Raw genomic sequence first — 25,475 nt, 5'->3', positions numbered from 1 at the left:
CTCTTATTACCATCTTATACGTAGCGATGGAAGTTAAGAGAGGGTCAGTATTTGCCTGATTGATATCCTGTCCCTTTCTCTCCTTCAGTCGTTCCTCCCATCCCGGTTCAAAACAGCTTCAAGGGTACTCCTGAAGCAGAAAATAATGCAAGAACGCACAGCCTTGTGGAACTTCCTTCCAAATGTCGAAGTCCTTTATAATAATATGGAAAAGGTGCTCCTTTGTCTCACTGATTATAAAATACTCACAAGCTGACTAACTAGAATGAGAAGTTTACATATATTACATCACTAGTTAATAAGTGTTAAATTTTAAGTTTTTGACTCTTTGTGCTCCAAAAATACTAACTGGCAGAGTCATCTTTTCACCAAAAGCAGAGAAAAACATCAGAAGAAGCAGAAGTACAAATGGTATGCCAAGATGTGAAGTACAAATGGTAATTAGATTGTTTATTAAACAGAGTATTATGAACCACTCAAAATCACCTGTTAGTACATAAAATAACACTTGCCCCTAATAATGATTCTTACCCTGATATTGCGCCATATCTTTTGACCAAAGAGCCTCCGTTCCATATTGAGTTTCATCATATAAAAATTTAACTTCTGTGGCCCCAGCATCTTCTGCATTCTGTATTAATTCCTAACCATGAAATACACCAAAAAATAATTATATTTAATCATATAGTAATCTACTTCCCATCTTTGTATTTTCTTAAAATATTTTAAAAGTAAATATACTTAAGTAAAGGAAACCCAGTTTCTGCATCATTCGCGTTAGGAGGTGTTGAGGGTACTAATGAAAGCAACTGTTACAGACACATGAGGGAATGGCAGAGAAAAGATCATGAGTCCTTCTCCAATTACATGCACCAAAATTCCTTTTTTCAATTTGCTGTCTCTTAGCCTGTAAATACAAATGCTGCAACTATTTGCAACTGCCTCTTACTTGCAGCCTACCCAAAGACTCAGTTCCAAGGAAAGCACTGCACTTCCAAGAGGCGCCCCTACTGTTCTGCTGCGGCCATCCCCCAGCATCTGCCACTGCACCTCGTTCTAATTCAGGTACCAAAAACAGACCTTTATTTATCACCAGCTTACCAAACCTACCTTCTCTTGGAAAAACTGAAACCAAATAGGATCAATCTATCTACACCATTCAGGATGCTGTGTTCTTAAGAACTTGCTTGTTATAAGCATGCCTTTCTTCTGCATTAAGCTGAGAACTTCCTGAAGGTCAGGATCAACTCCATTCATCTCTGGGTCAGGTGTAAGGGTTACCAGAGTTCCTTTCACAAGACAGGCAGTAATATTATTTGTTTGGTGGTTGGTGGGTGAGTGGATGGGTGATGGTGGCCAGACTCCTGTGATTTAGAAAGCAGAGGGCAGACTACAAGATTTATACCCAGCAGTAACTCAAGTAATTCCCAATCCCAACAACCCCCAGTCACTTCTGGACACCTACATTTTGATCTCTGGTCAATCTGATGGTAGCTTAGGCTCTTAAAAAAAGCTTTCAACTCCTACAATCAACCCCACAATCACCAAAAGTTGGGGCAAAAAAACATCTAGAGACATGATCTGAAGTTTATTCTGAGCCTTGTCTAAAGTAAGGAAAACTCAATAGATGATAATTTCTGGATGAGCACAAACTTAGAACAAACCAAATCAAGGGGTTACATTTAAATGGATAGATCTTTAGAAATACAGTAAATCATCCTGTATTATATAACTCATGAAATTCTAACCTTTGGTGAGAACTCCTTTTTTACTTCCTCCAAACCTTGGGATCATTAAATTGGGGTAGGGTTGGCAAGAACTGAGGAGCACTTAAAAGCAATGCCAAGTAGATTCTGGGAAGATGGCGGCATAGAAAGAAGTGGAAGACTTAGTCTCCCCCAGAACAATTCATAAATGAACAAAAAACCAGTAAATAACCTGGAATAACAGCGGGGAGACAAACGTGACAGTACACTCAACATCCACCGACATGAATTGGGAGGAATGTCCGAGATCACAGCATAAAATCTGTAAGTAAAACCGCGGACCCATGCTGAGAGCCGAGAACCTAGAACCGAGAGCCCCTCCCTCACAGAAGCCGTGCCGTGCACTCTCTCAGCCCAGCTCCAAGTGAGGTTTTAATATTAACTGCTCAATACAGACAGCGAATCCTCAACAAGCAGACAGAGGCTTTTGGTGACAACTGACCTTGGGAGAATCGGGGGACATATCTGTCTCAGGATAGGGAGCCCAGAGGATCGGGTGCTATATCTGGCTGACGAGTGAACCTGGAAGTTTTTCTGTCCCTCGCTCTCTCTCTGTGGAGAAAACCTCAGCTATTCTCAGCCCACAAGACATTGCAGTAAAGACAGCCTCAGACATTCTGCATTCTGAAACGAGCTGAGAGCCCCACGGCACAGCCCAGCGGCCCAGGGCTTCCCTTGAGGGACGGCGCACACTGATGACATAGCATGGCATTCCCTCGGCTGAGGGAGGATCGCGGCTGGGAGGCGGGATCCGCTCAGAGAACCCAGGGGCGCTACGCCAAGTCCAGTGTTTGTGCGACACCGAGAGAGACGGTCTGGGGCTGAACTGAAATGAAGGCTTAGATTCTTGTGGCAGCCTTGAATCTCCTGGAACCTCGGAGATTTGAACAGTAGAACTGCCCTTCCTCCCTGGCCACCCATACACACACCCCACATTCAGGGCGGACAGCTCCAGCAACACACCCAAACTGAGTTCTCCAACTGAACACACAAGAATCATTTCCCCACACTCCATGGAAAAAAGGTTAAGAACTGATCTGAGGGATACAGGTGACTCACAGAAGCCATCTGCTGGTTAGTTAGAGAAAGTGTACGTCACCAAACTGTGTCTCTGAAAAATTAGATCGATATCCTTTTTTTTTTTGATACAACCTGAAAGAACCCTATCAAGCAAAACAAATGCCAAGAGGCCAAAAACATCAGAAAATCTTAATGCATATGATAAAACCAGACGATATGGAGAATCCAGCTCCAAACACACAAATCAAGATTTCAGAAGAAACCTTGTAACTCGCAAAATTAATCAAAGAACTACAATCGAAGAACAAAAACATGTCAAAGGATTTAAAGGACATCAAGAGGACCATGGCCCAGGATATAAGTGCCATAAAGAAGACCCTAGAAGAGCATAAAGAAGACATTGAGAGAGTAAATAAAAAAATAGACGATCTTATGGAAATAAAGAAACTGTTGGCCAAATTAAAAAGACTCTGGATAGTCACAATACAAGACTAGAGGAAGCTGAACAACATCTCAGTGTCCTAGAAATCCACAGAACAGAAAATGAAAAAACAAAAGAAAGAATGGAGAAAAAAATCGAAAAAATCACAATGGATCTCAGGGATACTATAGATAAAATAAAACGTCCAAACTTAAGACTCATTGGTGTCCCAGAAGGGGAAGAGAAGGGTAAAGGTCTAGAAAGAGTATTCAAAGAAATTGTTGGGGAAAACTTCCCAAACCTTCTACACAATATAAACACACAAAGCATAAATGCCCAGCGAACTCCAAATAGAATAAATCCAAATAAACCCACCCCAAGACATATTCTGATCAGACTGTCAAATACTGAAGAGAAGGAGCAAGTTCTGAAAGCAGCAAGAGAAAAGCAATTCACCACATACAAAGGAAACAATATAAGACTAAGTAGTGACTACTCAGTGGCCACTACGGAGGCGAGAAGGCAGTGGCATGACATATTTAAAATTCTGAGAGAGAAACATTTCCAGCCAAGAATACTTTATCCAGCAAAACTCTCCTTCAGATTTGAGGCAGAGCTTAAATTTTTCACAGACAAACAAATGTTGAGAGACTCTGCCAATAAAAGACCTGCCCTACTTCAGATTCTAAAGGAAGCCCTACCAACACAGAGACAAAGAAAGGAGAAAGCGATATAGAGCATTTTAACAGACATATATAGTACCTTACATCCCAAATCACCAGGACACTCATTTTTCTCTAGTGATCACAGATCTTTCTCCAGAAGGGACCGTAAGCTGGGACATAAAACAAGCCTCAAGAAATTAATAAAAAAAAAAATTTTTTTGAATATACTCAAAGAATATTCTCCAAACACAATGGAATACAAATAGAAGTCAATAATCTTTGAACTATAACTCCACTATTTACTTCCTACATGATAAAAAATACACAAACTCTAAGGACAAATCAGTGCTTTTGAACTCAATGTAAAATATGTAATTTTAGACAACTATATAAAGGTGGGGGACTGACGGAGTATAGGAACATAGTTTATGTGCCCTATTGAAGTGAAGGTGGTATCAAAGAAAAACAAGATTGATAGGGATTTAAGAGGTTAATTTTAAGCCCCACAGTAAACACAAAGAAATTATCAGAGAATATAACCATCGAGATGAAAAGTAGAGTTTGGGTTAAGAGAAATGGGGGAAGGGGCAATGGGGAGTTAAGAAAGGAGTGTAGGGTTGCTGTTTGAGGTGAAGGGAAATTTCTAGTAATGGATGGTGGGAAAGAGCATAACATCATTCTAAATGTGATTAATCCCACTAATGGAAGGCTAGGGAGGGGTGGAATGGGAAGATTTAGGTTGTATATATGTTTCCACAATTGAAAAAAGAAAAAGAAAAATACAGTCTAACTAGACGACAATTGAATGCTAAGGATGAACTTGGATGGGATTGGAGGGTGGAGGACAGGTGGCTCGAAGGGACACAGTTGAGACATAAGGAAAAGGAAATATAGAATGTAAGCATTGTATCATTGTCGAATCTCTTATACTTCTTAGCTGCGCTTAATGGAATTACATAAAAGAATGTTCTTGTTCATGGGAAGTACATACGTGAATTATAGTGTATGTTCAAGGATGTGTGCAGCTAACTCTCATATGTTCAGAAGACAGAGAAATAGATGATGGATGATTGATAGGGAGGGAAAGAAATAGTGATGTGACAGCATGTTAAAGTTGGTTGATTGAGCTATCGGGGGAGGGGGGTCAGGGTATGATGGAATTCTGTGTCTGGGGCTAGTATTGTTTTTGCAACTATTCATGTAACTTTGAATTTATTTCAAAATTAAAAAAAAAATTAAAAAAAAAAAAAAAAAAAGCAATGCCAGTAGTAAAGTCTGCACCAGAGTACAAAGGGGACACAGTGACCCCTGGAAGTGAAGTGATCGTCAGGAGACTGAGGGTGCAGCACAGAACTGAAGAGCTAGTTCTGAGATCAAGTAAGGCTCTCAAGGCAGCAAGGTTTGGGGCATCTCATCCCCACCAATTGTTCAACCCAGAACACAGACACGTGAACCATACCACCTTCTACCTTCTCATCAGCTACTAATTCCTCCTACTGACACTATTGCCTATTTCTCATAGGATATTTCTACTCTACTCAGACGAAGAATCCCTAAAATTAGCAATCTTACTTGAATTAGGACATTATCATAATACAAAAGATAAATATAATACTTGAATAGGTAGCAAAATACAATATTAACCTATAAAATGGTAACACCTTAGAGGTTGGATCTTGTTTTCAATCAGACAGCTATTTGAGATTTAAGTATATTTTAAAGAACAGAGAGGGAGAAAACTGAATCCAGGTGCCAACTCAGGCTCAAGCTGAACACAGAATAGGATGCTTCTCCCTAAATTGTAATCCTCAGGGGATCTCTTTAAATGGATTCCTAGGAGAAATAAATTTGCCAATTTGCATGTAGGATCTTGGGCAAGTCACTAAAATACCTCTGGACCTCAGTTTCAGCAAAATCACAAAAGGTGGTCATCCAGGTCTTAGAGACTGCTATAATTCCTATTAAATCTAAAACAGAATTCTACTAAAATATCCAAGGAGCAATGATTATATTGGGCTGGCTACGCTGCAAATGTATACAATAAGCAAAGTGAAAGGACTAAACCTCAGGAGTCTGCCAACCTTTAACAATGTACAAAGCTAGTGCTCGTACTGCCACCTTGTTTCTCAGCGAGGCATGCCAGTCACACTTTTTCCCAATCCCTACTTCCTTTACCACCAACTAAATCTTCATTTTAAATTTATTTTATTCACCTCTCTACTATCATAACAACCCAATAACCATACCTTTCCCATCTTCCTAATATTTTAATGTAAAAACAGTTTCAAATTAACCTTTGGTGAACCACTGGTGCCTACTGAGAAAGACGGGCTGAAACTACGCCAATGTGCCGTTGCTGAAGACCCACCCGAATCCTCACTCAGTGCCTATCTGAGCAGGACATATATAAAACGAGTTAAACAGACCCACACTTAATCCTCTAAAAATCTGTCACCATCTAAACTAGAAAATAGAATGAGTGCTGGGATATGGAAGGTTAACGAGAAGGAAAAGGCAAAAGAATGATGTACTTTTAAAATTAATTAAGGCAGCTTCCTACTAAGCTAAAACACAAAATCTCATTTGTTGCAGCATCTTCCATTATTGCTTTCCTTTAATGGTTGCTCAGTTTTGTATTTTTTCAATGAGTGTAAATTCAGATTAAAAGAATGAGTCATAAGTAGAAATAAAATGAGTAGTTAAAATAATCATCCTATTAAATAAGCCCTCCCCCAAAAAGCAAACCTCTAACTCCAGGGACTCACACGGGCATGTGTATGTGGCCCCTGAGTGTGGGTTCCGTGTCATTCTGTCCGTCCGCCTGGTAGGCTGGCTGTTTGTTATGCCCCTGCATGAACACTTTACATAAAACGTACCGAGAGAGACCCTGTGCCTGACTGCAGCACTCAGCACCCCGGCACTGTTCTCTGCCCAAGACGTCCCGGACTGACACCGACTGCAGCCAACCTCACACCCCACCAGCATCTGCAGGCACGTAAATCCATCCAGCCATGCAATTCTAGGCTGAGTTGTTTTTTTTTTTTAATAAACACCAAACAGGACTTCTAAGTAACTCTACTTCATCTCATTTTTATCAAGGTAAATTTACATGAGTACATAACATATGTCCTACCTTAAGAATCTGTCCTCCTTCTGGATATCTTCTTAAAATGTCCTTGAGGAAATCAACAAGTGGCGGAGTTGTTTGACCAAATCGACCTAAAATATAAAACATTTAGATTGGTTAGAAAATAATCTCATGGCCTATCCCCAATTGTATGATTTGGCTCCAAGACCCAAGACCACAATACAGATTACAATCCACGTATCTACGTTAAAGCAGCACCAGGGACAAAAATCCACTTGACTGAGCCGATTCAGCAGAAAGTAAAGTTGATTCCATTTTATCAAATCTCAAGATTCTTAATGGAACTACAAATTAGGTTTTTAAAAATTGTTCAAAAATATACTGAGTCTTGCAAAGACTATTAATTCAAAAATCAAGAGCATGTGGGGGGAGGGGGGAGAAGCTGTCACTATTTTCCAAAGCAAATGAAATAAATGGCATCATTTTGTGGGTGCTGATGTTCCTAAACAGTAATCCAAAAAATACTCTCCAACTCAGCCAAGGTTTCTGATGACAGTCACCTTCTCAGTAGCTGTCCGGTTCAAACCCCGCTAAGCCTTGCCTAAACTAGAGTCTAACCACTAATTAAGCAGGTCGCCTTAAGAGAGGTGAAGAGAAAATAAAGGGAGAATGGGCGAAGTCATTCTCAGATGCACAGTTTTAAAAATCTGCATATTTTAAGGTAAAAAAATAAATCTGTGCTTAGAGCAAATCACTATAATTCTTTATAGCTTACATTATTCCGGTGCAAGTATCCACCATGCCCAGGTCCCTCCACCCCCCAAACAGGACTGTTTCCAAAGACCATTAGCACCCACTCGTTTCTGTAACAACCTTCCCCACCCACCCTCGCATCCTCTCCGCCCTGACATACCCCTCACCGCATCCCAATATTAGATGCTTTCATGTCACTTTTAAACAGTCTTTATCTACCTAAAATTGGCATGTACTCCTGGTAAAGTCAATATTATACCTCCCCCCTTTAAGCCTTTTGATTGAAGGTTTACAAAAAGATGACGATTTTTGGAAGTCAGATCTCCAATCTTGATCCAGTCAGATAACTGAAAAAAAGAAATTACAATATATTAAAAGCAATATAGCTCCTAATACTGAAAATTCAAAATTTTACCTCCAAGTTTTTTTCATAATAAGGAATAATATTTGTTAACTGTTCTTATCAGGAAATAAGGTGTTCCAGAGAAGTGAATATTCCAGAGAAAAACTGAATCAAAAATTTATTTAAAAATTTAAAGAATTTTTTCCTTAAAAAATGATAAAGCTATGCACATTTCTGTTTTGACAGAATTTAAAACTTTCATAGTGAATCTGAATCATCGACATACACAAAGTCATCCTCTTGGTCAGTATCCCCAAAGTGTATTCCTCATAGCAGAGCTCCATGGGATGTCAAGGTACATGAGAGGACAAAAAAATTCTGTTTTCACATTAGTTGGGAACAATTTGGTTTTTAGGTCCTTTACGATATTAATACATATTGTAAATTTCTTAGAAGGAATTATACCAACTTTTCCCAAATTTTACCAAAAAAATAAAAAAAAATCTCTTTCCACGAAGCAGCATCTCACAGGCAAGTGTTCCCAAAACACTTGAGAAAACACTGCTCTGGATGTTGCTGTGAAGCGTGATGCATAAGGAAGGGCCAAGTAAGGGTTCTGAGCCCCGAAGTTGCTTTAGTGTATTAATGTCACTGAAAGTGACTTTCCTGAAAAACGCCTCAACGTTAGTTTTCCTTTGGGCCATTTGCTTCCAGTAAAGGCAGGGTGGACATGGTAACCCTGACCTCCAGGAGCAGTGTGCAATGGTGTCTTTTTTGAAAAATAAGGTAAATTATCCAAAGCCAGATCAGTCTTCTCCTCCGCAGTCCACTCCTAAGTATTACTATGGATGGCCTCTGACCAGTCAACAGTCTTCAGGCTTCAATGAACTGTGCCCCCATCTTCCTCATCACTTCAGCTAGAAAGCACGTGGAAAAGCCCTCTCTCCCTCTCTCCAATTAATCTCTAAGTCCCAGCATCTCCATCCCCCAGTCTCTCTTAAATCCAACTTGTTCTTCTCTATTTCCAGTTGTTCAGATGCTCGTCATCCTTGGATTTTTATAACCATCTCCCATCTGGTCTCTTTACTTCCTGTACACCATTTTATTCTAGCCTCTACACGGTGTGGGTTTATATTTCCAGAACACAAATCCAAACACACTGGTACAGTTCACAGTTTATATATCAAATCCCTGTCATATTCCTTCTTAATCTTAAAGTAAGTCTGTAAAAACAATTTCACTCCTTTGTAAATTAACTAGAATAACTCCTTGTACAGGTGCCTGAGGAAACAAGTGTAATTAACAATGTTTACAGCAGTGATCTTAAAAACCCAAATTTTGTGACACAGTTACACAGTGGAATGTTATTTAGCAAGGTAAAATGAATAACCTAAACTGAACACAAATTTAAATGAATGTTAATAACATAATATTGAATGAGAAAAGCTAGTTCCAGGTTACTAGATACACTATAATAAGCTTCTTATACAGTGAATAAACAACTAAAAGTAAACAACATATTGTCCAGGTTATACATATAGTATATGTATGTGTGTATATACATACACACTTATGATAAAACTATTAAACTGTTAAAACTACAAAAAAGCCACAGAATGAAAAGCACAAAGGTGTAGAGGAAGAGAGGAAAGTGACAAGCTAGGAAAGGGGAAGCACATAGGTAAATATAGACTATAGACAACGGTTTATTTAGTTCTCTAATTGGATGATGTCATCGTGGATGTTCATTATAGTGTTAGTTAACTAATCAAATACCAAGAGCCATGCATAAGCCAAAGCTTCTTAGTCCAATTCAGTACAGCAGAGGTACATTTAAAGGAAGGAGGGCAGAAAGGCAAGAAGGCAGGAAGGGAAGTGGGCAGGGAAGAAGGAAACCTATTGGCAGGAAGAAGTTCCCAGGTGTTAGAGAAGAGTTGAAAAAGAAGACACCAAGCAGAACCATGTTTGTAAAAAACAGAAGTAACTGGCTATTCGCATCTGACATCTAAGGTTTTGGGTAGATTATAATCAAGGGCCTATCTACGATAATGTGATTCTCCAAAAGAAAAATCAAGCAGCACAAATAACTTCAGCAAGTGCTTTCTGCTTTGTCCTCCTGAGATTTACAAGATTGTGGGGGTTTGCTTGGGCTCTCTCTTTCCTGGATCTCAATCATTTCAACCAAGCAAAGTAACTTTGATCCAATTTATCCCCAATTGCAATGTGCCATATGAAATCTTAAAAGTTGCCCATTTCAGTCTATTTTATTTTTAAAACAGGATGATTATAAAATAATTTGAAATCTGGGTCTCTGTTCACCAGGTTTAATATCCCTTACAAACCTCAGGGAGGCTCACCTTCATTTACTAAGAAGCAATAACTCCTTCCAAATTACTAGGCAAACAATACAATGCTAATTGTAATCTACATCTCCCAACTCTTTTTTGTTGGCTCAGTTGTCAAAGACATAAGGAAGATCTTAAGAGTCAATAAATGTGATCACTTAAAAGAAAGAAAAGCTTAGTAATACTTCAAATTTGCTGGTTTGAGACAGACACATTTAGAACAGAGGAAAAAGGATGAGGAAGACACAAAGATCTAATTTATAGTTTCAGTCTCTTCATGGAGATAAAGTGAGGAGCTTACAAATTCCGCCAAGCCAGGAAAAGCAGAAGCAAGAGGAGGATGAGAACCAGAAAGGTAGGACAAAGGAAAGGCCTTTAAAGAGCTGTCCGTTTAACTTGTATTTATCCCAAGTTAATACTCTGACAGATTCCCTATGTTTTGGTATAGCAAAAATCCCATAGACTTTGGAATCAATCATAGGTTCAAATTCTGATTTGATATTTCATCTCTCTGAATCTTGGTTGTACTCTTCTGCAAAGTGCACAAATAATAACTAATTCATGAGATTGTTCTGAGCGTTAAATTATATCTAAAGTACCTAGAACAATTTCTGAAACATAGTAACTGCTCAATAAATGTTAATCATATTTCCAACACACTTTACTCAAGTACAGAAGTGTGCTGAGAAAGTTACTTTACAAAATTCTATCTCCAGCCCTGACCTCCCTCCCCTCCTCTTTGGTCCCAGATCTGTAGCTGCTGTTGAATGTCACTATCTAGTCTAGACTCTTACACAGAGAAACCTTAGAATTAATTAGAATTTGTTATCCCATTCATATTAGAAATAGGAAAGCAAACCTTAAAATGTTCCTTAATCTGGCTTTCCATAATATACTGGCAGTACAGGAAACAGGATCTAGGTCACCTACCTCTCAGGTTTATGCATCTTCCTAGATGCTTCTTTTATGTCTTGCCATCAGCTGAACTAGATATAAAAGCAAACTAGTCACCTTTCCCCCCAAATCAATGTCCTTCTGTACTCCATTATCTCTGCTAATTAAACCCTTTTATGACTCAAGACTCACAAACATCCTTGGCAAGGCTTTCTGCTTTATTCTATATCCACCTCTATCCATCTGGTACCAAACTGCCACAATTTTGTCTTTTACAAAATTACCAAGCAAAATTACAAAACAACTCCGTATATCCTTTCCTTTAGTTTCTTCTCTACAACGATAGTCTAGAACATCAACATCTCATATGAGGCCAAGTTTCCTACCTAGATCCCCCTCCGCCCGCCCACCCAATCTGAAACACTCTATACTCCACTGCCATGTTTATTATCCTCCATCAATGCTTTGCAAAGACACCTGCCAAAACACTTCTGATGGCAAGACCCTCCACAAACAAGCCTTTGGGTATGTCCACATTTGGGGGACAAGATGACCAAGTAGAACCAGGAGAGTCCAGGATAGTGCTTGCAGGAGGGAATTTAAGAGATGGGGATAAGCACACAAAAAGAGATAAGAATGGCCAACTTTGCTCATTTATAATTCTGTCTAATGTCAATGAAGTAAATGATGTTAAACACTTGGACATCCTCAGAGAACACAAGAAACCAGGGAATTGAGCCCAGGTACACAGAAGGTCAAGAGTTCATTAAAGGATTAAAAATCACAGGTATATCAAGGGGTTCTCCATCTGCTCATATCTGTGTCAGATAAATAAGGAAATCCAATACTTTAAATGTCATTCTGTATTCCTCAAGTATTCCTTCATATAGGTTCAACTACTCTTTTTTTTATTATTCTTTTAAATTCTGGAAATGATGTCCTTTATCATATAAAATCTAAAGATATTTATTAGAAAAAAGAATGGGTTAATTTTCAGTAAAATCTATTAAATTCCTACTTTGAGAAAACTATTTTCACCTATCTTAAAGGAAACATATGCCAATATGAAATATTCCTATTCTCCAAAGTTTTGATAGCTCAAGTCATTAATTTGCATTTTAAGATAAGTTTTGAAATAATTTCACTCCTCAAAATAATATTCTATATTTAATTATATCTAAAGAGCCTTCCAGCCCTGAATGTCTGTGATTCAATAATGGGAAAAACTTCCAAGATAAAAGGTCAAAGACATTAGTGGTATGCCAGCTAAGTTCATAAAACAGTTACAAAAGCGTAACAACAATATCTCTAAACAAAAAACCTCTGAATATTATGGCAATCAAAAAAAATGCTCTTACTTCCAGGAGGTGAAACTCCAGAGAAAATAGTGGAGCTTGATAGGGGTGAGAAATACAAATGTTGAAATCAAGATAAATTACAGAGTAACATATTCATGTCAAGTCTTCCAAGTTATTTACAAAGCATTCTTTCCAGGGTTACTACCAAATCTGACTATTTGTATTGAATCATAGTAAACAGAAAGTAAAACATTCCGTTTCTCTATCAGCAAGGGTATGTTCTAAAACCCCATTCATTTAGAAGGGCCACACAGTCATATCACCTGGAGGCGGCCCACCTGTCGCCCGGGACCAGGACACGGTGCAGGGCATGGGAAGCATGTTGGCACCTACCTCCCGATTGCGATGCCACAGGCGCTGCTCGGACGCGGGGAGGCCGGTCTCGCCGAGGATGCGCTCCTTGACCTCGCGCACGGTCCAGGAGGGCGGCACTGCGAGTGTCCTGCAGCCCACGCAGCCGGGGAGGACCGTCACGCGGACGCACCTGCGGGAAGCGCAGACGGACCCTCATTGCAGAGGGGTGGGGGGGGGCCCGGAACCAGGTGGGAGGTGGGGGACGGCAGGGACCTCTGACCGGGGAACGCCGAGGGCCACGTGGGGGAGCCGTGAAGGACCAGAGCGGGGTGGCGTCCGAGACCCCGGGAGAGGGGGCGCAAGAGACCACTGGGGGGTGCGCTGGAGACCACGTGTGTGGGGTAACGTCGGGGACTAGGAGGGGCTGGGGTGCCTCCATCCCAGCCCCTGCGGGCCCCGCCCGCCTCCCCTCCCAGCCCCAGGTCCGGGGAGCGGGACCACGGCGCAGCCCCGTCCGGGCCGCGGACGCCCTTCTGCGACGAGCTTACCTGTCCCCCATCTCGGCGTCCTTGCCTGGGGATCGCCGTGCGAGGAGCGGAAGGGCCCGGCCCGGGGGTGGCGGGGAGTGTGAGGGGAGACCGGCCCGGGGAGTCTTAGCACAGCGTGGTGGGGCGCAAGGCCGAGGAGGGGTCCTCGGGCACCGCGGGCCCGGCCGCGCGGGGTCGCCTGGAGGCGCAGGCCGGGAGGGCGGGGTCCTCATCGCTCCGGGCCGGCCCCGCCCGGCCGGCCCCCGCCGCGTCGCCCAGCGCGGGAGCGGGCGGAACCCGCGAGGTAGAAAAGGAAGAGGAAGGCCAAGGCGGCGCGCGCCCGCAGCCCGGGCAGGCGGCGCGCGCCCCCGGCTCCTCCAGGCGCCGCCCGCGGGCACGCGCCGGCCGGACCGTTAGTCAAGAAGCCGCGGGCGCGCGCCGCGCCCCGCCCCGGCCGGCCACGCCCACGCCCCGGCCGGCCACGCCCACCCCTGCCCGCCCAGCGGCTGAGGAGCTCCCTGGCGTGACATCCTTAAAACTAGCGCGGAGCTTGCTTCTGCAAAGGTAGATGCGTTTTCCCTCATAGAGTTCAATAGCACCTTGAAGTGCAAAACTAGATATTTCTAAGGCCTGAAGTGTCTTTCAACTCTGAGGGCTTTTAGCTATGAAAGCATTTCCGAATAAGATAATGTAGTAGCCTCCGCACCAGAGGGAGCGTGGTAGTCGCAGAGCATGTTTCTTTCACGTTTTCCTGTCGTGTTTGTTGTTTAGGCACAGAAGTAGGATGCGAGATTCACTTTACTGGAAAGTCAGCAGGAAATTAAGAGATGAGAATGCACAAAAATATATCTTAAGACATTGTTAAAATATATTTAACTTACTTGGGCAACATGATCCTGTGTTGTTGACAACCTGAGTGGTTTCCCATCACAACTGCAAACACCCTGAAGGCACGTAGATGAGTCTTACAGTCCAGGGGATCTCCCCACAATAGCTAACAGCGCCCTGTGCTTTGGAAATGTGTGAGATTGATGAGTCTTCAGCCAAGTCTGTCCCTCGACTTATTTCTCAGACGCATGCATGACACCCATTGCAAAAAAGGGCAACATATGGTACTAAGACAACTCAGGGGCTGTATTAATTACTGTTTTCAGTGATCACTTTTCCATCACCCCCCAAAAATATTATTTCTCAGAACTCAATGTCAGTAATAAAGACATAGAATACCCTATGGCTGTCCCATCCCTTCTTTCTAACAATATTTGCATTGAAAATGCTGACGTCCTGCATGCCTTTTCCCATGTGGAAGAAGTAAGCATGTGGAGTCAGTCGGAGGAGAATATGCTAACACAATATAAAGATTGGGCCAGAAAGCCCTAATAGGAAAATATTTACTTCTTCAGTCAGACAAGACTGTACAAGCAAATGCATGAGATTATCAGTAAGAGTCCCCTCTGCCTGACCAAGACCATTCTCTGTCACCAACACCAGACGCTCATCCCCGGCTACAGCATCACAGCACCCAGCGCCCCAGGACCAACCCTTTACACCTAACTCCTTCAGTTAAACACTTCACGGTATACTCTTTCTACCTGCTTCCCGACCACCTCTCCTAGGGAGCCAGGCAAGGAAGATGCGGTGACAATGGAATGTAGGGGTGGCGTTGAGAACTTGAGGACAAAAGAGTGACCAAGAGATTTTGCCAGAGTGAAGCAGGTTTGGAGGGCATGGGGGTGGGAAAGAAAGGACACTGATGTTAAGAAGCTCTGAAATCTAAAGTAACAAGGTATACATTTTAAAGGTTTAGTCAGCATGGGAAATACAGACCTGGAACTCAGGAGAGATGTAAAAAGCTTTTAGGAATCATTTATTTAATCAGAGTATTTATTGAAAGCCTGTGGTGTCCTAGATGAACAGACACACTTGTGAATGATGGGGGTATAACAATGAACAAAACAAAGTCCCTAATCTTATGCTTACATTCTAGGGAAGGAAGACAAGCAATACACACACAAGCTATAAATTCATCCTATGATGTCAAGTAGAGATAAGTACTATGTAAAAAAAAAAATGTGGGGGGCAAGATAAACACATTAAAGGAGATGGGGTGGATATAGAACCCCTTTCTGAGAGGTGACATGTGAGTAGAGAGCTGAATGAAATGCAGGAGGATGGCATGACCCAGAAAGAGCTTATGTGGGAAGAAAAGAGGCCCCAGAACAACTGGTGTGGTTCATGCTTTCATCATCTTCAGCCTGGATTAAGACCTCTTACTGGGTTTCCCTCCTCTAGTTTCTCTCCTCTCCAATCCATTCCCCAGCTGCCACACAATCAGACTTGGAATTGGTGACTGTTTACTGATGGATCCGCAGGGCCTGACGGAGATCCTGACACAAATTAGGCTCTCAACAGAAAGGGAGGGAGAGAAGAAGCAAGGAAAGAAGGGAGGAAGGAAAGAAGGAAAGAATATCTGGAAAAGAAGATAAAAGTAGAAAGAAGTAATCTCAACCTTTATTCATAGTTCTAACACCTCAATACAAGCAACATGTTTGCACTTGCTACTAATTTAAGGATTTTTAATATGATTACAATTATACTATGGGTACAATTTGAAATCCTGATTTCCCCCTGTATTATTTAATAGTACTTATTGTATAGCATTTTTATCATTGTATAAACATCATTTCTAATAACTATATACTATTCCATTGAGAAGAAATGCCTCAGGTTATTTTGCCCTGTTGATGTTTACACGGATATTTTAAGCTTTCAAAATTATGCACACTTCAATAAATATCTTTGCTCATGAAATTTTACTCCTATATATGAGAAGGAAATTTGCAAAACTTCTGCATTCTAGGAAATGTTTAGTTGAGCCTTAGCTTCTTCTGTAAAAGCACATTATCAGGCGCACAATGCAAGAAGTCAAAACTTTAGTCCCTTCATTTAGAGTGAGTCCAAACTCAGTAAGGAATGGAGTGTCTGTTGAGCCTATTTCAGCTGTAGAGATGGGCAAATAAAATTGTTTCTTGAACAAGGTGAGCGCTACAGGATAGAAGCAGAAAGCAATTTTATTCTTTCTCATCACCCCTGTTCTAAGTTGCTCTGGTGGCTATTTTTTCCCCTATCCCTGGATGAAATATCAGGCATGATCCCTAACTTTCCATTCACTCTTAGATGGCGAAAAATCTTCCAATCACTCTCAGTCATTACAATGGAAAATCCTGTCCAGGATAATGAAAACTCCAGTCTGGCTCCATGTAAAAATTCTTAAGAAGCAAGCGAGCTTCTTGCTTCTGGTCAATGTTCTGCCACACACATCGTATGGACAGCTGATCGGAAGCATGGAGAGAGGCTGAGAGTGAACTTCCTCTGAAGTAATACTTCATGGTCTCTATGAAATGGAATGGATCCAACTGCATGCCTTGTATCAGAGGGAACAATAAGTCATTCCCTTTTGGAGAATGTTTGCCAGTTATGGGAAGGACAAAAGTGCAACAAATCATTGTTCCTTTTTAAATGAGTAAGCAAAAGGCTGTTGAACTTTAAAATAAGAAGGTGAGGACATTGGGGGCCCAACATTCAGTTAAGTCCTAAAGAAAGAGCAAAAACCACGAGTCAGATAAAGAAAGGGGAAAGAGCTTTAAGAGAGAGGAAACAGCACCTGCAAATTCATGGAGACAAAAAACAGTGATATAGTTGAGGAACTTTGATATGATAGGAGCTCAGGGCACAGAGAAAGACACTGGAGAAGTTTGTGGAATGTGGTCATGAAGTCTCCTTTATGTCACAAAGGAGTTACCTGAATGGAATGGGGCACCACTTTCACATTTTAATCAAGGTAGTTAAGTGGTCATAATTATATTTGACGAAGTTTCCTCAGACAGCAATATTGAGGATGAGTTGGAAAGAGATGAGAGTTAAAATAGGCACAAAACCCAGAAAAATAAAAGGGCATCAGTAAACTTAAGTAAAAAGTTTCAAGAAGGGATTCAGCAATGTCAATTATCCCATAAGCAAAGAACTGCGGTAGTTTGAAGCTGTATGTGCCCCAGAAAATCGTATGCTTAAAGTTAATCCATTCCTCTGGGTGTGGACCCTTCGTAAGTAGGATCTTTTGGTGAACAGGATCTTTTTTTAAATTCAGCTTTACTGAGATATATTCACATATCATACAGTCATCCACAGCATACAATCAACTGTTCACAGTACCATCGTATAGTCATGCATTCATCACCGCAATCTACTTTTGAACATTTTCCTTAGTCCAAAAAGAATAAAAATAAGAAAGTTAAAAAAAGAACACTCAAAGCATTCCACCCACCCCCCATCCCACCCTAGTTTTCATTTAGTTTTTGTCCCCATTTTTCTACTCATCCATCCATACACTGGATAAAGGGAGTGTGAGCCACAGGGTTTTCATCATCACACAGTCACACCATGTAAGCTTACACAGTTATACAATCGTCTTCAAGAGTCAAGGCTATTGAGTTGCATTTCAACAGTTTCAGGTATTTTCTTCTAGCTATTCCAATACACTAAAAACTAAAAAGGGATATCTATATAGCACGTAAGGATGCCCTCCAGAGTGACCTCTCGCCTCCATTTGAAATCTCTCAGCCACTGAAACTTTGTTTTGTTTCATCTCTCTTCTCCCTCTTAGTCAAGAAGATTTTTTCAATCCCACAATGCTGGGTCCAGGCTTATCTCCAGGAGTCATGTCCCATGTTGCCAGGGAGATTTACGCCCCTGGGAGTCATGTCCCACATAGGGGGGTGAGCAGTGAGTGTTGAATAGGATCTTAAGATGTGACACACCTTATTCAGAGTAGCTCTTAACCCTCTTACTGGAGTCCTTTTTATAAGAGAATGAAATTCAGACAAAGAGAGAGAAAACCATGGAAGTAAAAAGCTGAAAGCAGTGAAACCCAGAAGAGAATGGAGAGACCAGCAGACGCTGCCATGTGCCTTGCCATGTGGCAGAGGAGCTGAGGATCACCAGCAGCCTGTCTTCAGGGAGAAGGCATCGCCTGATGATGCCTTGATTTGGACATTTTTCTCAGCCTTAAAACTATAAGCTTGTAAGCTAATAAATTCCCACTATTAAAAGCCAACCTATTTTATGGTATCTGCTTTTCGCAGCTTAGCAAACTAAAATGGAGCTCATAGGATTTAACGACCAGAAGGCCATTGTTTGATTACATTCTGCACTCTAGAACCTTCAAGAATGTGACATTGACAGCAATATCAAGTTCAAGTTGTTCTGCATGGCACAGAGGCCCTTCAGAATTTAGCTCTAGCCTACCTTCTCAGATTTTTCTGTGGCCACCCCCCACCCATAATCCATGAAGAATTGATAGTAACATCTAACATTTATTGAGTACTTCCTATATGCCAGGCACCTGCTAAAAGCCTTATGTGATTTAGCTTATTTTGGTCTTCTGCATGCCAATGAGGTACAGAAAACCTCATTTTTCAGATGGGAAAATGAGACAAAATAGCTTCCTTATGCTCATACAACTATCAGTGGAGCTAGGATTTGAACCCAAGGAGTCTGACCCCTGAGCCCAAGCACTTGAACATGAAACTACAATGAACTACTTCATATTGCCTAGATGTCCCCATGAACTCTACCTGAGTTGTCGCCACCTGTCTCCAATCTTCTTTTCATCTCTCTCCATCTGATAAATTCCTAAATCCTAAATAAAGAATCAGCACTTCTTACTGCCTACCCTGATCCTTCCAGCCTGCTTCTTTTTGTAGAACTTATTTTCACATTGGTATTATAACATGGAATCACATTTTTATTAATTATAATTAATGTTTTCCTTACAATGGAAGCACCTTCATATTCTTCTTTGTAACTTGAGAGCCTAGCACATAGTAATAGTCAATAAATATTACCTAAAATGTTTGATAGTTGAATGAATGACTTCATGTAGATAAATGTCAACTTCATTCCTGACATTAGTCAACAAGGTCTCGTTTTATTTTTTGTTCCACTGGGAATGCTTTTGCTTGCAAGTAACTGATTACCTGACTAGCAGTAGCTACCCTGATGAAGGTTTGTCTGTCTTCTCAGTTTGTATGAAGGCAGTTACTCAACAATGTCAGAACCTGCGTCCCAATGATGTTTTGTTCCTTAGTATAAAATGGCTATTATGGCTCCAATAGATCTACTTTCAGTGTGGGCGGAGGGTAAAAGGGGATGTCACCAGTTACATCTGTTGTTTTATTAGAAAAGAATTTCCCCAGCAGACTTCTTGCTCTTGTTGCCCATAACTTCATCACATGGCCACCCCATCTACTGGAAAGGCAGGGAAAATGAACAGTTAGCTTTCCAAGCCTCTATAGTAGAAGGCACCATAGAGAAGGATTTGGGAATGATTGTTGAGTTAACAACGCTATCTACAACGTTGCTCTAATCTAGACGGCAGCATTATTTTTAAAGTGTCAGCAGAAATATTAGAAAACAACACAACTGGTAGGTTAAAATTTAAAAGTGATTAGTGACATCTCAAAACACATTTTTTAAAAGGATAGTGGGGAGAAAATCTTTTGTTCAGGTAATGTTTCCCTACCTTTGGATGGGAATTTGGTCAGATCCCATAAATTTTCTTCTCATTCTTATATAATGACAGTCCTGAGGTCACTTTAAGACACAAGACATTGTTTCAGTTCTATAATTGGAATAAGTCCAAAGTCATTACATAAAATTTCAACATGGCTACATAAGACAACTCCTGAAGAAACCTCCCCAGAGATTTAGCGAATATAAGGACAAATTCCACTTTCTTAGAACCCTGGAGGATGGTAGAGACTGGAAAAGGACCCCACAAATGCTGAACTGAAGAAAGAGAAAAGTATCAGGTAGGAAAATTCCATCCCGGACCAGCCAGTCCTCTTCCCCTCCCTGTTACTCAGTCCCGAACAAAGCTTAGGAGTTCTCTAGAGGCAGTGGCCTGGGTCCATCCTACTGGGACACAGACTACAGAAGAACTCACAGAAGTGAGTTAGAACCAGATGTATGTCCAGGCACAGGGACCCAAGCCCAAAGAGACCCAGCAAGCCACAAAGGAGTGCTGCATACAAAAGGTGTCCAGTGGTGGGGGGACACCAAGGCAGAAGGGCAAGGGCCAAGTGCACTCACTCAATCTAATTACTGTAGGTAGGACTCCCTAAAGAAAAAACACACTAATATGTAGTAACCCACCATTCTGGATTGACCACATCTCACGCCCCAGGGCAGGATAACCCAACAGGGAAGAAACGGGGAAGAAACAAATTCCTAGAAACAAACAACCCACACTGACTTGGAAAGAATAGAAGACCTCAACAAACCAATTATAAGGAAATTGAATCAGTTGTCAAAAACCTCCCAACAAAGAAAAGCCCAGGACCAGATGACTTCACAGATGCATACTACCAATCATTCCAAGAAGAATTAATATCAATCCTGCTCAAATTCTTCCAAAAAAATTGAACAGAAGGGAACATGACCTAACTCATTCTATGAGGCCAACATCACCCTAATACCAAAGCCAGATAAAGACTACAAGAAGAGAAAATTACAGACCAATTTCTCTAGTGAATATAAATGCAAAAATACTCAAAAAAAAATTCTTGAAAATCAAATCCAACAGCACATTAAAAGAACTATACACCAGGATCAAGTGGGTTTTATCCTAGGTATGCAAGGTTGTTTCAATACAAGAAAATAAATTAATGCAATACACCACATTAACAAATATATATATATATATATATATATCATATCAATTGATGCAGAAAAGGCATTTGACAAAATCCAGCATCCTTTCTTCATTAAAAAAAAAAGCACTTAAAAGTAGGAATAAAAGGAAATTTCCGCAACATGATTAAGGGCATATATGAAAAACCTACAGTTAATGTTGTGTCAGTGGTGAAAGACAAAGCTTTCCCTCTAAGATCTGGAAAAAGACAAGGATGCCCACTGTCACCACTGTTATTCAACATTGTACTGGAAGTTCTAGTCAGAACAGTTAGGCAAGAAAAAGAAATAAAAGCCATCCACATTGGAAAGGAAGAAGTAAAACTTTCATTATTTGCAGATGACATGATCCTATATGTAGAAAGCCCTGGAAAAAAACACAACAAAGCTGCCTGAGCTAATAAATGAATTCAGCAAAGTGACAGGATACAAGATCAACACCCAAAAATCAATAGTGTTTTTATTTACTAGTAATGATCTGAGGAGGAAATAAAGAAAAAAATTCCATTTGCAATAGCAACCAAAAGAATCAAATATCTAAGAATAAATCCAACCAAGAATGTAAAGGTCTTGTACACAGAAAACTACAAAACATTGATAAAAGAAATCAAAGAAGACCTAATAAATGGAAGGACATTTAGACTGCAAAACTAAATATAATTAAGATGTTAATTCTAGCCAAAATGATTTACAGATTCAACACAATCCCAATCAAAACTCCAGCAGCCTACTTTGTAGAAATGGAAAAGCCAATTAATATATTTAGAAAGGTAAGGGGCCCTGAATAGCCATCTTAAAAAAGAAGAATGAAGTTGGAGGAGTCACACTTCCTGACTTTAAAACATATTACAAAGCTACAGTGGTCAAAACAGCATGGTACTGGTGCAAGAATAAATATATTGACCAATGGAATTGAATCAAGAGTTCAGAAATAGATCCTCACACCTAAGGCCAACTGATTTTTGACAAGGAAGCCAAGTCCACTCAATTGGAAAAGAATAGTCTCTTCAACAAATAGTGCTGGGAGAGCTGGATAACCATATGCAAAAGAATGAAAGAGGATCCCTATCTCACACCATATACAAAACTTAACTTAAAATAGATTAAAGGCCTAAATATAAGAGCCAGGACTATAAAACACCTAGAGGAAAACATAGGGAAGCATCTTCAGGATCTCGTCATAGACACAAGCAACAAATGAAAAAATAGATAAATGGGCCCTCCTCAAAATTAAAACCTTTTGTACTGCAAAGGAACTTATCCTTTGAAAGTGAAAAGACAACCTACTCAATGGGAGAAAATATTTGGAAACTACATATCTTAGGTGTTTAATATCCAGAATATATAAAGAAATCCTACAACTCATCAATGAAATGACAAACAACCCAATTAAAAATGGGCAAAGAACTTAAACAGACCTCTCTACAAAGACGGCATACAAATAGCTAGAAAGCACATGAAAAGATGCTCAACATCATTAGCCATCAGGAAATGCAAATCAAAACCACAATGAGATAACATTTCACACCCATTAGAATGGCTGCTATTTTTAAAAAATGGAAAATAACAAGAGGTAGAGAGGATGTGGAGAAATAGGAACACTCATTCATTGCTGGTGGGAATGTAAAATGGTGCAGCCGCTGTGGAAGACAGTTTGGCAATTCCTTGGAAGCTAAATATAGAACTACCATATGATCTGACAATCCTACTACCTGGTACATATCCAGAAGAATTGAAAGCAGGGGCTCAAACAGATATTTGCACACTGATGTTCGTAGCAGCATTTTTCACAATTGCCTAAAGATGGAAACAACCCAAGCATCCACCAATTGAAGAATGAATAAACAAAATGTGGATATACATATGATGGAATATTATTCACCTGTAAGAAGAAATGAAGTCCTGATGCATGTGATAACACAGATGAACCTTGAGGACATTATGTTGAGTGAAATAAGCTAGACACAAAAGGACAATTATTATATGGTCTTACTAATATGAACTAATTATAATAAGCAAACTCATAGAGTTAGAATCTAGAATATAGCTTACCAGGATATAGATTGGAGGTAAGGAATGGGGTGCTGATGCTTAATTTGTACAGAATTTCTATTTAGGTTGATTGTAAAGGTTTGGAAAAGGATGGTGGTGATGGTAGCACATTATTGTGAGTGCTCTTAATAGCACTGAATTATATAGGTGAATGTGGTTGTTCCGGTTTGCTAATGCTGCCGTTTTGCAAAACACCAGAAATGGATTGGCTTTTATAAAGGGGGTTTATTTGGTTACACAATTACAGTCTTAAGGCCATAAAGTATCCATCAACAGTAGGGTACCTTCACTGCAGAAAGGACATTGGCATCTGGAAAACCTCTGTTAGCTGGAATGTCATGTGGCTGGCATCTGCTTGCTCCCAGGTTGTGTTTCAAAATGGCATTCTCCAGAATGTCTCTGTGTCAGCTTCTCAGGGCAACCTCTGGGCTAGTACCTCCAAAACATCAGCAAAACTCTGCTTTCAACGGCCATCTTCAAAATGTCTCTGTAAGTTGCAGCTCCTCTCTCAGCTCCTGTGCATTCTTCAAGTGTCCCTCTTGGCTGTAGCAAGAGTCTGGGCCTGTGTGGCTCTTTTTAAAGTACTCTAGTGATCCAATGAATACCCACCATGAGTGGGCGGGGTAACACCTCCATGGAAATTACCCAGTCAAACATTTCACTCACAGTTGATTGAGTCACATCTGCATGGAAACACTCAATCAAAGGATTCCAATCTAATCAACACTAAATACATCTGCCCCCATAAGACTGCATCAAAGAACATGGCATTTTGGGGGATATAATACATCCAAACCAGCACAGTGGTTAAAATGGGAAACTGAAGGACATACATGTTACTAGAATAAAAGATAAAATTTAGGATTGCATAAAACAGAAAACCCTATTATAGACAATGGCCTATAGTTAGCAGTACAGATAAAAGAATGTTCTTTCATGAATTATAACAAATGTATGATACTAATACAAGTGTGGCATATGGGAAAAATATTATCTATCATCCATGTAAACTATGGATGATACAAAATAGTACTGTTTTAATAATCTTTCTTCAATTGTAACAAAGATAACTATTGTTAAAAAAAATAGTACAATTACAGAAAAATGCTATCATCAATTGTAATAGATATTCCACACAAACGCAAAGTGTTGGTGGTAGGGCAGTGTGCGGCGATCTTGTATTTTATGTATGACTGTACTGTAAACTCAAAGTTCTCTAATAAAAAATTTTTTTTTCGACCCTTCATTCAAAAGCAAGCTTTCTCCTTGCTCCTGACATCATCATCCTATACTAAGCCTTGTTAGAAGCTGCTTGCCTTTTGAAGGAGGCAGATGTAGGCAGGAGATGCAGGCAGTTTCTGCTTTCTCCATAGTCACCCAAATAGTTTAGCTCCAATTTGAGTCACAAATGCCAAAGCCGTGGGAGAATGAAAGGAAAGAGGACAGGGCTGTTCTTACTTGGCTGGATGGCCCTATGCCCTATGGGTCTGGCCGCAGGTGATTAAAGCTCACCCTTTCTCTTGGCAGGGGGGCTCTTTGGAGACCCCAGGCACTGAGGACCTCTCTCCTAAGCTCCTCATGGCCCAGGCAAATGCATTTCCATACCACATGGGCACTTGTGATTCCTTCCACCACCATTAGGAGCTCTGCATCACCTCCAGCTTCCACTCCCCCAGGTCCCCAGCAGACCCTATCAGATAAACCCCAATTCAACCCCACCATGACCCTCTTTCACTTAGCTGAGGTCTGGTCTGTGGACCACCTCCACCCAGCTGTGTCGGGATGTTTTAACCACAAGCAGAGTCAGGCACTGAACCTCTGTGTACCTGTGGAGCACAAAATTAAAGTTCTCTGAATGTTCCCTCGGATGTCCCCCTCGATAGGCCTGATGTGAAGGAGATGACATCCTTCTATCACTCTCCATTTAGTGACATCTCTCTCCAAGGAAATCTCTACAAAACCTCTCTTCCCACTTTGTACTTGGACTCCTTCCAAGTCTCTGACTTGACTGAGGGATCCCGGACTCATGGAACTTGCTCAGATATTCCCTGTGCAAATTGTGCACATCAGGTGTGTCTGGCCCCCAAATGCTAGTATATGATACCTACTGTCAAAACTGAGGCAGGAAGCATCTTATTTTAACACTTTGCAACCCTAGTCATTTAGTAGCCATCAGAACAGCTTAAACTGTATTCTCATT

The 25,475-nt window shown here is 40.7% G+C and overlaps 1 protein-coding gene across 2 annotated transcripts in view; it reads right to left on the bottom strand.

Moving 5' to 3' along the window:
* SACS (sacsin molecular chaperone) overlaps positions 1-25,475 on the bottom strand; it is a 97,819-nt gene that overhangs the window by 36,119 nt on the left and 36,225 nt on the right. The window contains exons 1-5 of one of the 2 annotated variants that reach the window (XM_037799808.1): positions 13,496-13,794; positions 12,987-13,137; positions 7,973-8,060; positions 7,006-7,091; positions 532-643 (exon numbers count right to left, since the gene is read on the bottom strand). In XM_037799808.1, coding sequence (XP_037655736.1) covers positions 532-643; positions 7,006-7,091; positions 7,973-8,060; positions 12,987-13,137; positions 13,496-13,707 — 649 coding nt within the window. In that variant the 5' untranslated portion in view covers positions 13,708-13,794. Of the gene's footprint in view, positions 1-531; positions 644-7,005; positions 7,092-7,972; positions 8,061-12,986; positions 13,138-13,495; positions 13,795-25,475 lie in introns of those variants that run through there. The other variant, XM_037799809.1, reaches the window with a different exon arrangement.

Source organism: Choloepus didactylus, chromosome 12, assembly GCF_015220235.1.
Source record: "Choloepus didactylus isolate mChoDid1 chromosome 12, mChoDid1.pri, whole genome shotgun sequence".
In the NCBI taxonomy this organism is placed as follows: Eukaryota; Metazoa; Chordata; class Mammalia; order Pilosa; family Megalonychidae; genus Choloepus; species Choloepus didactylus.
Note: the sequence above shows the minus strand (reverse complement) of the source record. Positions and strands in the feature narration are given on the sequence as shown.